Source organism: Phyllobates terribilis, unplaced genomic scaffold (assembly GCF_046119375.1).
Source record: "Phyllobates terribilis strain yellow unplaced genomic scaffold, ASM4611937v1 Scaffold_1__5_contigs__length_1240528914, whole genome shotgun sequence".
NCBI lineage: Eukaryota > Metazoa > Chordata > Amphibia > Anura > Dendrobatidae > Phyllobates > Phyllobates terribilis.
This window is the reverse complement of record NW_027362761.1, coordinates 831634427-831649166: the sequence shown is the minus strand read 5'-3', so window position 1 is coordinate 831649166 and position 14740 is coordinate 831634427. Positions and strand designations below refer to the sequence as shown.

The 14740-nt window shown below is 36.7% G+C and overlaps 1 protein-coding gene across 1 annotated transcript in view; it reads left to right on the top strand.

The window, feature by feature from the left end:
- SNCA (synuclein alpha) overlaps positions 1–14311 on the top strand; it is a 175299-nt gene extending 160988 nt beyond the window's left edge. The window contains exons 5-6 of the mRNA XM_073638105.1: positions 2094–2177; positions 10839–14311. Coding sequence (XP_073494206.1) covers positions 2094–2177; positions 10839–10871 — 117 coding nt within the window. The 3' untranslated portion in view covers positions 10872–14311. The remainder of the gene's footprint in view (positions 1–2093; positions 2178–10838) is intronic.
- The last annotated feature ends 429 nt before the right edge of the window (positions 14312–14740 follow it).

Genomic DNA, 14740 nt, shown 5'->3' with positions numbered 1-14740 from the left:
AAATCATTCTCTCATTCATTTGTACACTGCTTGACACGAGAAACAAACAAAATCAACGTTTAAGGATAATCTGCCATGGTAAGAGACTTGCGGAAATATGACACAGAAATGTTAGCACCATTGCTTAGAACATTATGATACATTACTGGCTTCATGGAAGTTTGTCAGATGTGATGAATATTTTATGCAGATTCATTTGGAAACGTTGTATCACTTTGTTGTGAAGCTAGTTTACAGATCAGATATACTGTATTAATAGACCAATTGATACAGTGAAGGAAATAATTATTTGATCCCTTGCTGTTTTTGTAAGTTTGCCCACTAACAAAGACATGAACAGTCTATAATTTTAAGGATAGGTTAATTTTAACATTGAGAGATAGAATATCCAAAAAAATGAAGAAAATCACATTGTATAAATTAGATAAATTTATTTGCATTTTCCAATGAGAAATAAGTATTTGATCCCTCTGGCAAACAACACTTAATACTTGATGGCAAAACCCTTGTTGGCAAGCACAGCAGTCAGACATTTTTTGTAGTTGATGATGAGGGTTGAGCACTTGTCAGGAGGAATTTTGGTCCACTCCTCTTTGCAGATCATCTCTAAATCATTCAGATTTTGAGGCTGTCTCTTGGCAACTCCCTCCATAAATTTTCTATGGGATTCAGGTCTGGAGACTGGCTAGGCCACTCCATGACCTTACTGTGCTTCTTTTTGAGCCACTCCTTTGTTGCCTTGGCTGTATGTTTTGGGTCATTGTCTTGCTGGAAGACCCAGCCATAACCCATTTTTAATGTCCTGGCGGAGGGAAGGAGGCTGTCACTCAGGATTTTACGGTACATGGGTCCATCCATTCTCCCATTGATGCAGTGAAGTAGTCCTGTGCCCTTAGCAGAGAAACACCCCCAAAACATAATGTTTCTACCTCCATGCTTGACAGTGGGGTCATAGGCAGCATTTCTCTTCCTCCAAACACGGCGAGTTGAGTTAATGCCAAATAGCTAAATTTTTGTCTCATCTGACCACAGCACCTTCTCCCAGTAACTCACAGAATCATCCAGGTGTTCATTGGCAAACTTCAGACGGGCCTGCACATGTGCCTTCTTGAGCATGGGGACCTTGCGGGCACTGCAGGATTTTAAACCTTTAAGGAGTAATGTGTTACCAATGGTTTTCTTGGTGACTGTGGTCCCAGCTACCTTGAGATCATTAACAAGTTCCCCCCGTGTAGTTTTAGGCTGATCTCTCACTTTCCTCATTATCAAGGATACCCCATGAGGTGAGATTTTGCATGGTGCCCCAGATTGATGTCGATTGACAGTCAAATTATATTTCTTCCATTTTTTTACTATTGCACCAACAGTTGTATCCTTCTCACCCAGCATCTTACTTATGGTTTTGTAGAGTATTCTAGCTTTGTGCAGGTCTATGATCTTGTCTCTGACATTCTTAGAAAGCTCTTTGGTCTTGCCCATGTTGTAGAGCTTAGAGTCTGAATGATTAATTGAGTCTGTGGACAGGAGTCTTTTATACAGGTGACTATGTAAGACAACTGTCTTTAATGCAGGTAACGAGTTGATTAGGAGCGTCTAACTGGTCTGTAGGAGCCAGAACTCATAATGGTTTGTAGGGGATCAAACACTTATTTCTCACTGCAAAATGCAAATAAATTTATCTAATTTATACAATGTGATTTTCTTGATTTTTTTGGATACTCTATCTCTCAATTTAAAATTTAACCTACCATTAAAATTATAGACTGCTCATGTCTTTGTCAGAGGGCAAAGTGCCCTATTTGAAACCTATATTTAAGCAGCATTATAAATATAGAAATTAACGTTTACCAGCAAATCAATCGAGAAAAATATAGCTAGTGAGCTCTTGATGTGTTTAGTCCAGACTGGTTGACTGCTATGTTAAAACTTAAAATACATCAAAGATTTCCCATGTTTATGTCTCACAACTTTAAAATACTTTATTTAAGGTATTATATTTTCCAGTTTTTAATGCTTCATATCATTGTCAGCACAATGTAGGTTTTTCTATCTTTATATTGTTCTATATATCATTAATTTATTTTCTATTTCAGAATGAAGAAGGATTTGGCCAAGAGGGGATTTTAGAGCACACCAACAATATGAACCCAGATGAAACATATGAAATGCCCCCTCAGGTAACTGCTTTATATTTTTATTTAGATCTTAAAATAATATATTAAATCTATCGAAAGATACAACTGGCTGTATACACAATTATCTAATTCCATGTAGGGATAAAACAAATACATAATGCTATTAGGCCAAAATAGCATTTTGGAGAATTAAAGCAGTAATATGAATGGTTACCTTCACATTTCCCGATATAAGTAGTTTAACTGTAATGGATTTTCTGAACCAAATAAGGAACTAAACAAAAAGAAAAAACGTTATATATATCACTTCTTCAGTGTTAGAACGCTAGTAAACAAGTTAGTCTGATGTTCTTTACTTTCTAAATACAAATGTGGGATTCACTGGGATACACGCCCCAATAAACACCATTCCTGGATTGGTAGTTGATGCGATTTGATCTGTTCTAAATTCTGCAGAATTATCAATAGATTATATTATTGATCTTCACCAGATAGTCTATCCTTCTTAACTGAAAACCCACAAAGAGCCCATCAGTTTTTTATTGGGCAAATTGAATGGTTTTGGTCCTGTCCATGTAAAAATCAACTACTCATGAAGACCTCTGATAATTTCTACAGATTTGGGACCCTTAGTAGTGAATCAGCCCATGAGAGGAATCACATTAGGATAGGTTCCAGCAGAGTGAATCGCCTTATCGTGGTTGCCGGGTACATATGAATTGGCCAATTTATGCGCTAAGTATTCTCAGATTTTCCTATTTTCTAGAGCAGTAATGCAATTCAAATTTCATATATTTCATGTTTGCTTACTATAGCTCTACAGAGTGCTACTTTATTTGTTAGTTATTAAAAGGATGGAGGCCAGACAGTGTCCACAGTGACTCCGGCTGCTTAATCGAAATCTTATTTTTTGAGGGTTGTGACAGAAAACCCGACATAGTGCTCAGCAGAAAGCACTGTATGTGTGGGAACCATGTAATCCTTTCATCCACTTCATTTTTCATCTCGTGTTAACTCTTTGTTTCATCGTGTGTAGCATCCCACGTTATTAAAAAAGAGTGTTTGTTTTATACAGCATATTCATATTCCTGCTTTGTGAATTATCAGAGGTGATCTGCAATAAATCTATCAGGATAAATGTTACTATATATTGTATCTGTAGATGTTACCATGGAAATATATGCACAGCACAGTAAGCGACAAGTAAGGAAGACTAAATGGTGTGACATATGGGATGTTTGATGTTGCTTTTCTTTAGAACTACTGATTTGGCTGTACATCAAGCACAGATAAACTGAAACACTTTGAGATTTATTCAGGATATGACTGAAATGTCTGATCGTCCTTTCTGTGTACATACCCCTATTCCCTATTAAATCTTTACCAAAGTCTGAACATACTAATAAGCCGCAAGGATTTTTAGATTTTATTTACTACCCATTTTGCTTGACTGAAGAGCATTAAAGGGAACGCTGATTCATGCTTCTGAAACCACGGGCAGCATGGACCAGAGCCTGGCTGCATGACTGCAAGCAGGTATGTTTTACTCGGAAAAGCTCCAGCATTTAAGAGACAATGCAGTTTGAAGTTTCAAAGCGAGAGACCTGTCAACCACATGCGGCTGTGCTGGGAAAAGCCGACTGGAGCATTTTACAAAAAAATATACCTGGTTGCAATCATGCATCCAGGCTCTGATTCATGCAGGCTGTGGTTTGGGCAGCATGAATCAGTTGGCAAGCTCCCTTTATTATACTACTTTGTGGGAGCTACGGCTCTATGCAGAGCTTCCTATTTTCACTCTGTATATGCCAACCATAGGGCCCAATTCATCAAAGGTGAGATAGGGGTGTGATGACTGTGTTTTCTACACTACAAATCTTACTCCAGCAAGCGCTGGAGTAAGATTTGTGATGAGGCGCACACAGAGATGAATGCTGCTCATCCAAAGGTCCGTGATTAATGAAGAGTCATACGTCTCTTTATGAATCTGGAGCATCTGACTGCAGCATATCTCCTCATCAAGACTGGCATGAACAACACTGGTCTTGGTGAATTTGGCTCATAAAATTCTAAAATATGCAAATTGTGTCATATAATTGCATATGTCAACCACTGTAATAAAGAAATGTATACAATGCTGTATTATGAAAAGAGTATTGATTTGTAAATTTCAATATATTTAACAAAAGGTTATGCAGAATTTGCTATTCTAAAGTGGAAAAAAAGATGGAAAAATGAAAACAAATGTGTTTTGTACTTGATGATAAAAATCATTCCAGGACTTTTTCCATACTTAACAGGGGGAATGGATCATTATGTAATAATACAATGTGCTTCTTACCACTCTAATCCCCTGGCGATGCAACACCATCGGTGATCTCTAATGAGGACTGAAAGTGATTACATCCCATCCATTCAGTTATTTGACCACTGGAACCACTGACTGGCTGCAGTGTTAGGTGACTAATGACCATGACTAACCCTGCTACCAATCAGGTAATTGAATAGAAATGATTTCATCACCCCCTGTCCTGGTAGAGACTAGTGTTGAGCGAATTTGTTGGGTACTTCAAATTCATGTTCGTGTTCGGGGTTCTGGCTTGTTCGCACCAAAAAATTGGATGTTATCTGCGTGACAGTGTGGCAAATCAGGGATGTTTGTGGGCGGAGCCGATTTTTTTGGCCCGAACAAGCCGGAACACCGAACACGAACCCGAATTTGAAAAGCCAAACAAATTCGCTCAACACTAGTAGAGACCACCAAGAAGGGGCACTGAAGAGTTAGAGGTTACATAGTTACATAGATTGAAAAAAGACCTATGTCCATCAAGTTCAACCTTTTCCAAAAATTCTTCTCTATTTTTTGTCACTAAATTATCTGTAACCCCCAATGTTGTGTAACATAGTAACATAGTTTTTAAGGTTGAAGGAAGACTAAGTCCATCTAGTTCAACCTATAGCCTAACATGTTGATCCAGAGGAAGGCAAAAAATAACCCATGTGGCAAACACTAAGCTCCACATTGGGGAAAAAAATTCCTTCCTGACTCCACATACGGCAATCAGACTAGTTCCCTGGATCAACGCCCTATCAAGGAATCTAGTATATATAATCTGTAATATTATACTTTTCAAGAAAGGCATCCAGGCCCTTCTTAAATTTTAGTAGTGAAGCACTCATTACAACATCATGCGGCAGAGAGTTCCATAGTCTCACTGCTCTTACAGTGAAGAATCCGCGTCTTTGATTATGATTAAACCTTCTTTCCTTCAGACGTAGAAGATGCCCCCTTGTCCCCGTCTCAGGCCTCAGAGAAAAAAGATCAGTAGAAAGGTCTTTGTACTGTCCCCTCATATACTTGTACATAGTAATAAGATCACCCCTAAGCCTTCATTTTTCCAAACTAAATAACCCCAAGTGTAATAACCTGTCTTGGTATTGCAGACCCCCCAGTCCTCTAATAACCTTGGGTGCTCTTCTCTGCACCCGCTCTAGTTCAGCTATGTCTTTCTTATACACCCGAGACCAGAACTGTACACAGTATGCTTAGTGTGGTTGCACTAATTACTTGTATAGAGGTAAAATTATGTTCTCCTCATGTGCATCTATGCCTCTTTTAATGCATCCCATTATTTTATTTGCCTTTGCAGCAGCTGCCTGATTCTGGCCACCAAACCTGAGCTTGTCGTCCACCAATACATCCAGGTCTTTTTCAGTGACAGTTTTGCCCAGTGTTTTACAATTAAGCATATAATTTTACATTTTATTTCCTCTGCCCAAGTGCATTACCTTACATTTATCCCAATTAAAGCTCATTTGCCATTTATCAGCCCAAGCTTCTAGTTTACATAGATCCTCCTGTAATATAAAATTGTCCTCCTCTGTATTGATTACCCTGCAGAGTTTAGTGTCATCTGCAAATATTGAAATATTACTCTGTATGCCCCCTACAAGGTCATTGATAAATATGTTAAACAGAAGCAGACCCAATACTGACCCCTGTGGTACCCCACTGTTAACTGAGACCCAGTCTGAGTGTGTTCCATTAATAACCACCCTTTGTTTCCTATTACTGAGCCAGTTCTTAACCCACTTACATATATTTTCGCCTATCCCCATTGTTCTCATTTTATGTATCAGCCTTTTGTGTGGAACCGTATCAAAAGCTTTTGAAAAGTCCATATACACAACATCCACTGCATTTCCTTGGTCCAGTCGGGAACTTACCTCCTCATAAAAGCTGATCAGATTAGTTTGACAGGAACGGTCCCTCGTAAACCCATGTTGATATTGGGTCATGAGGTTATTCTTCTTCAGATACTCTAGTATAGCATCTCTTAGAAAACCCTCCAGGATTTTACCCACAGTAGAAGTTAAGCTTACTGGCCTATAATTTCCAAGTTCGGTTTTTGTCCCCTTTTTGAATATTGGCATCACATTTGCTATACGCCAGTGCTGTGGTACAGACCCTGTTATTATGGAATCTTTAAAGATTAAAAATAATGGTCTATCTATGACTTTACTTAATTCCTGCAGTGCTCATGGGTGTATCCCATCCGGGCCCAGGAATTTGTCAACTTTAGTGATTTTTAGACGCCTCCGTCACTTGCTGGATTAAGCAAGTGACATTTAATGGAGAAGTTTTGTTATCACTGATCATGTTTTCTGTCATGCGATTTTCTTGTGTAAATACTGTTGAAAAAAAATAATTTGCATATTGGCTTTTTCCTCATCCTCATCCACCATTTCAGCCAGACTATTTTTAAGGGAGCCAACACTATAATTTTTCAGTTTCTTACTATTTATGTAGTTAAAGAATATTTGGGGATTATTTTTACTTTCTCTGGCAATGAGTCTCTCTGTCTCAATCTTTGCTGCCTTGATTTGATTTTTACATAATTAATTTAATTTTCTGTAGTTATTTAATGCCTCATCACTACCTACTGGCTTCACTTCTCTTAATGCTTTCTTTTTGTCACTTATTGCGCCTCTTACAGCACTATTTAGCCATAGTGGTTTCCTCCTATTTCTAGCATGTTTATTCCCATTGGGTATATATTGTGCACAGGTCCTATTCAGGATGCTAATAAATGTCTCCCATTTGCTTTGTGTAGTTTTATGTCTCAGGGTATTGTCCCAGTTTATTGCACTAAGATCATCTCTCAACCATTGGAAATTTGCCTTCACGAAGTTTAGTGTACTTGTAACCCCTCTACTACACATCTTATTAAAGGATACATGAAAACTTATTATTTTGTGATCACTATTACCCAAGTGACCCCCAACTCGTATATTTGATATGTGGTCTGGCCTGTAGGTTATTATTAGGTCTAGCAGTGCCCCCCTTCTTGTTGGATCCTGAACCAGTTGTGAAAGGCAATTGTCTCTCATAGTTGTCAAAAACCTATTTCCTTTGCTGGAACTACAGGTTTATGTTCCCCAATGTATTTCAGGGTAGTTGAAGTCCCCCATAATAATAGCTTCTCCTTGAGTTGCTGCTTCATCTATTTGCTTTATAAGGAGACTTATAACAAACCCCTATCAGTAATTTATTATTTTTCCCCCTCCCCTTATCTCCACCCACAGGGACTCTACATTTGCATTAGATTCACATATATTTTCACGCAAGATGGGTTTTAAGGATGATTTTACATATAAACACACCCCCCTCGCTTGTTTGTACAGTCATTTCTGAACAGACTATATCCCTGTAAAGTAACTGCCCAGTGATGGCTCTCGTCCAGACATGGCTCAGATATCTCCACCATGTCATAATTATTTTCCAACAAAATTAATTCTAATTCCTCCATTTTGTTGCTGAGGCTTCTGGCATTAGTGTACATGCATTTTATGTATCTCTCTGTATCTCTATTTCTTCTTACTATATTGACTGTTCTAACCCCACCCCCAATTTCTTTATTTGTGCCCAGGTCACTATCTGCACTATCTTCCCCACCTATAAAATGAATACCCTCCCCCCCAATCCCTAGTTTAAACACCCCTCCATCCGTCTGACCATTTTCTCCCCCAGCACAGCTGCACCCTCCCCATTGAGTTGCAGCCCGTCCCTTGCATAGAACCTGTAGCCAACTGAGAAGTCGGCCCAGTTCTCCAGGAATCCAAACCCCTCCTTCCTACACCAATTCCTAAGCCACTTATTTATCTCCCTAATCTCCCCTTGTCTCTTTGGTGTGGCACATGGTACAGGCAGTATTTCAGAGAATACCACATTGGAGGTCCTTGCTTTAAGCTGGCAGCCTAATTCCCTGAAATCATGTTTAAGGACATTCCACTTACCTTTGTCATTTGTGCCAATGTGCAGCATGACCTCACCAGCCCCTCCCAGTAATCTGTCAACCCGATCAGCAATGAGCCAGACTTGAGTGCCAGGTAAGCAGCACACTTTGAGGAAATCATCTAGCCCTTTTTTGAAAGCTGTTATAGTATCTGCCATTACTAACTCTTGTGGTAGGGCATTCCACAGTCTGACTGCTCTGACTGTAAAGAACCCTTTCCTGTTTAGTTGCCGGAATCGCCTTTCTTCCACCCGTAATCAGTGCCCCCTGGTCCTTAGTATGGTATTTGGGTTGTAGTGATATTTTTTTTATTGATCTTTTTTCTCTGCCAAAAATGTGAAACAAAACCCATTTGTAACAGGATAAACTGTGCAAACACTACAAATACCCTTATACAAACACATAACCATAGTTATACTGATTTCTGCCTTGGAAGCTCTGATACAAAAGGAAATGATATTCATCTCTAGTTTGTTATTGTCTCCAGTGAAAAGGACATCAGATAAAGCAGGATTTAATTACCAGATATAGAGATATGTGCATGTGGCTGTAATAAATAAAAGTCAGCACATAATGCAAACGGGATTTGTTTAAACATAGTAAATAGCAAAATAAACATTATAAATGCAGAAAACACCCCAACAAATATATGTTGGGGGTTTGTAGCATCTCAGGTCCTGCTTAGTAACTGTCTCACAATGATAATAAAAGGAACACGTTGGCTCTCGAATCATTTTGACAATAAAAATGTAACAAAATCAAAATAAACAAATCCAACAGATGCAGGAAGAATGTGCAAACATCAATTAAACATAATGACAAATATTTTGGAATCGCATTGGAGCTATTAAAACCCCATTTTGTTCACAACTCTACAATTTATTGCCATTTTGCTAACATAACAACACAAATAAAAAAAATCATAAAAATAATGTCTTCTTGCATTTTTCATTTCCTTTTACTGCAAAATCAGGATATAAGAATTTTTCAGTTAAAGTCAAGGTCTTATTTCGAATAAAAATATTGCTTTGGAGAACATGTTCAATCTACATGTTTGCTTAAAATGTACCTTTTTTACCATTTTAGTTGCTTATTCTACAATGCATTTTTAATTGTAGACCTGCAGATTTTATTATATCTTTGTTTTTATTCTTAGAATGAAAATGAATAACCAGGGAGTGTTGGACTTCATTTATCAAAACTATCTAAAAAAATAAGTTATCACATCCAATTATGCAAGATTAGTTTTTTCAGAAGAACGGAACAAGTGAAATCCGAACTCTGATTGCTTTCAGCAACAAGAGTAATTTGAGTATATTCACACATTGCATTTTTGCCATGTTTTTCTTTTCATTCTTGCTTCAAAAAAGGCAGCATTTTACTATCCCAGTAAAGTGAATCAGATTTCTGAAATTTCCTGCACATTTCTTATTTTTTCCTTGCAGATTTCAAGAAGTTTCAAATCTGTAGCTATAATAATGTTTTGTTAATGTTTTTTTTGTTGGTTTCTTTACTGTATTCTCTCCTTTGATCAGGGCTGAGTGAATCAATAATTATAATAATAATTTGTAACAAAGCAAATTTGAAATTGTGGGGGTTCAATTTACATTAATCCAGTAAAATGGCTGCCTGACTCCATTTTGCTGGATTCTTTTGAGGACCAGGAAGGGTTTAATAAAACCACGCATACATTACAGACACCTGCCCTAGTCCTTCACCTGACTCTTTATGCCGCCTTTGCCACCGTTCAGCTCGCCGGTCCTCTGAGTGTGTCTTTGTCTCTTCTAACATTGAAATCTTGTAGTCATGTGGGAGGAATGAGTGATGCACATCATTGACATCAATCATAGGCATCATTCCCCATTTGAATGTGTGGGCTTCAGCTCCGGAAAAACCAAAGACCTGCACAGAGGACCCGAAAGCTAAACATCAGTCAAAGTGGTACAAGGAGTCAGGTGAGCATCTAAGACTGGTGATTATGAGGTTTTGGGTGTTTATTTTAACCCCTTCTTACCCATCCACTTATTGTGCTTTGGAATCTAGAAAGACCTTGGATCAAAATAGACATATTTTCAATACAACCGGAGTACTTTGGATTAAGAACAAATTTTATTCAAACCGAACTGAATATGGTCGATTAGAGCATATCAGCCGAATTTTGGGAAATTCAATCATTCCTAGTTTCGATGTCCCACTCCGTATATTAGCCAGGACAGTGTATCTAACAGAGAGTCAAAGTCATCTTCATATCCAACTGTACTATCTGATACATAAATGACACATTGCTTTGTAATAAGCAGACATATGATTGTGCTTTGTTTGTTGCTACATGCTGAGAGTGGTTCTTTACAGGCACAAGAAGTCTATTGTTGGCACTTCACTAACTCTGTTGTTCTGATTTGTGTAGGAGGACTATCAAGATTACGATCCCGAAGCATGAATATTGTGAGCAAGTGTCAAACACATAGAATATTCAACCGATCATTATACATTCCAATGTACCGAGTCCTCAATTTTTATTTTATTTTTTTCAACTGTAAATGGAAGTCTTCCATCAGCAAAAAAAAGTATTAATAACCTTTCAGGTTAGACAATTCCACTCTTGAGGTCAACAATGGGTGGCTATTTTGTGCTATGGATGTTGTGGCTTCAAATAATGAAAAAAGAAAAATAAATAAAAACACCTAAGTGTCTATTAATGTCTGACTTTCTACTTGTAATATTGCCTGTTTTCCAGTGGTTTTGTATTGTTTCTATTTCTTCTACTTTTGTATGTTTCGTATGTTGATACTGTCTTCTGTAACACAATATTGTGAGATCTGTCTCTAAGTATCTAGTATTTCTGACTGTAAGCATGATCTATGCACCAAACTGTTTTACAAACCCAATATGTGTTTTAATGGTTTACGTTGATATTGGACAATTCTGACTTTCACTTACAATACAGTTTAATTAAAGGGAATCTGTCAGCAGGATTTTGCTATTTAACCAGAGAGCAGCATAATGTAGGAGCAGAGAGTCTGATTCCATGGATGTGTAACTAATTAGGCTGTGTGTTGTGTTTTATTAGCAGAAATTATTACTAGAGGACTGGGTGTCACGTGCAGACTAGTCAAGCTAATCTATGTAACCCCACCCTCACCACTGATTGGCAGTTACTGACAATGAAGCTACCAATCAGCGGTGTGGATGGGGTTATACACAGCTCAGTATTCTGACCACTGCTATATGCACAGCAGAGAAAACAGGGATTCTATCAAAATTGCATCAAACAGTCCAGTAAGTGATATATTGCTGGAATCAGGCACTTTGCCTCTATATCATGCAGCTCTCAGATTCCATTATACCAATGAACTTGGCACAAAGGTCCATTTGTGTGCATGCATGATTGGAAATGCTAATATTCTAAAGTATGTGCGTGAAATATTTTTGATGCATCAATAACGTTGCTTAACCGTATAGACTTGTACACATTTTAGATTTGGCTGAATATGTTTACTGTATATTTGTGTTCTATAGTTCAAAAAAAGAAAGCACAACAATCCTTCTATTTTTATGAAATTATACTTACCAAGTACTCCATGAATGATTCATCCAAATTTAGTGTTGTATGGCAACCTAAGCTGTCCTCCAAAGGGAAATTAAAGTCTCTAGAACAGTTTTCTTTACTGGTGAAAATGTTTAATTTTTTAAATTTTTGTTGTAAATATTTAATATTATGTTATTATATTACAGTATAGCATGTAGGCTCCGATCAATACATAGACAAATAAAGCACAACTGTAGCCTCTAGAAGTAGAATATTCTCTTGTCCCTATGTATTGGAAACCACAAACATGCACGTCTGCACCTCCGTAACTACAGAAGTATACACTTTATAGTAACGTAAAAAATAATACAGACACATAAGGGGATTAGTTAAAAAAAGAAATGTGCAAAGAATTTATAACAGATTAATATATCAAGGCTTCAGCTTCTGGTTAAGTCAAAGTTCCTCACGCAGAAGAGTACAATACTTTAAAGGAATAAGTAAAATAAATCAGCAAAAATATGAATAAAGTCAGTGGAAACGAAATAATGTTGCATCAAAGGAATATAAAGACTTTAAAGCAGAAGCTATCACAGATGAACAGTTCTGCTGAGTCCTGCAATGCCATATGATACAATACCCAGATGGTATTATATGAATAAACTCCACTTTAGCAAAAAAAAATATTTGTTCATTTGTGCTGACTTCTTTTTTTTAGAAACTCTTTTTGTTATTGGACTTTATGGCTTAATACAATGTTTTTTTTCAGGGAACATAAACATATTTTGTGCTGATTTGTTTGACAAATTCCTGCTGTGTGTTATGTGTGTCCTTGTGGATGACTCTGTCTTATCCAGAAGTTCGGGTATAATAAATGTATTTTGTGCATTTTGCAATGAAGCTACTTTTTCAGGATTCATGGAGGAACAGTATTGTGTGCATGGAGGATTGTGTGCATGTTGCCACATATTTTATCTACAAATATTAAAGAGAACATTGTACTTTTGCTGCCATTTTTATTGCTTAAGTGTATCAAAATAAAAACATTCCAATGTTTCATCTATGCAGCGCCCATGCAGTTAGGTGTTTCCATTATGACAGACTACAAACATGCCCTGTTTATAGTGTCATTCTGTAGTTCTGTTTTATCCTCAATCATCCAGAAATTTCTGTAGGGTAAGTGAAAAAATTAAAGGAACTGTCATCAAGTCAAAAGTGGACAATTTTTGCTCAAATTTTATTCATAGTGCTCCCTTGAAAATGTCAAATTTTTCCTTTTATAAATCCGCCATATGGTTCCTGAGATACGGGCCTTTTTTATTTAGGGCTATTTTTATGGTCTTTCTCAATGGGGTGTGGCTCACAGAGTAATTATGAAAAGTAGCCAAAAGTCCCACCCCCCGAGAATCCTGTGAGCCGTGCCCCCTTCATAAAGACCATAGAAATTAACACTAAATATGAAGACCCATATCTCTTGAACAGAATGGTGGATTTAAAAAAAGAAAAAAGTGGAATGCACAGGGGAGCAGTCAGAATAAAATAAGAGTAAAAACTGATCACTTTTGACTCAATGTCAGATCCTCTTTTAAACATGACTGAAGGATGAAGCTACTAATTTCTACGTAGCATGTAACTATGGAGATACAGTCTTTTTCTGGAGCTAGATACACAAAAGGATATATTTTTTAGCAAACAAAATATACCCAATTAGATGGATTGGTAGAATATTCTGAAGACAAGTATGTTTTAAAAAATCTTTTATGGATATAGGAATATTGATATAAATCTGAATTGAGACCTTGAATCTAAGAACATCTGTTCTAAAAACTCAATTAATAATACATTCATTAAGCAGCAACCTTAGGTTATTGAATGTCTAGAATATTAATATTATTCCTATGCCAAATAGAGAAACAGTTAACAGCAATATGGTGCGTTAAGTGATGGCTCCCCCGTGCTGATTTAAACCATTGATCAGACTATACACATGCTCAGTTCTCTTTTCTTCAAAAAAGCTTAAATAATTTTTTTAACTCCAAACCATCAACAATCTGAATGTAGGTTCCTTTGTGAAATTATCCAATTAGCAATTTTTTAAATTAAATATCCCTTTTATAGCTACCAAACAGAACATTTGGGACTTTTTTTTATTTGTGGGGGAAATAGAATATATATTTTTGGTCTATATAGAATAATATAAATAATGCTGCAATGTCATATCAAACTGTTATGAAAATATAGAATACAATTAAAGCAGACCTGTAAACTTAATGAAAAACTCCTGCCAAATGTTATCATGCTGTACATTCATTGTAATTTAACAAGAAATAAATGTCACCAGTGTGATCCCATGGTTTTGTTGTAATGAATTTCTTAATGATACTATTGGCAAATACTGTACGTAGAGGTGAAATAAGTACAACGAAGCCAACGTTTAGACTTTATAATTTGCTTTGCAATGCCTATCACAAAAACGTGTACATAATCAATCCGGCAACATATTATGTACAGTAGTTCTATTAGTTGTATTAATGAGACTGTCTGAAATTAGAAAAAAAAAATCTGCTCTAAAAAAAAAACAAAAAAAACTAAATCTGAACTCTTTCCTACTGGATATGTTTGATAAAAACCCACATACACAATCCATGTAATTAAGGCTTAAATGTATGAAATATCATAGAGAAAACCAATGGCCAAAAAATGCAAGCCAAATAAAATCACTATAATCTTTATTAATTTTATATAAAAACAGACACATAAATATAAAAACACAGAATGGA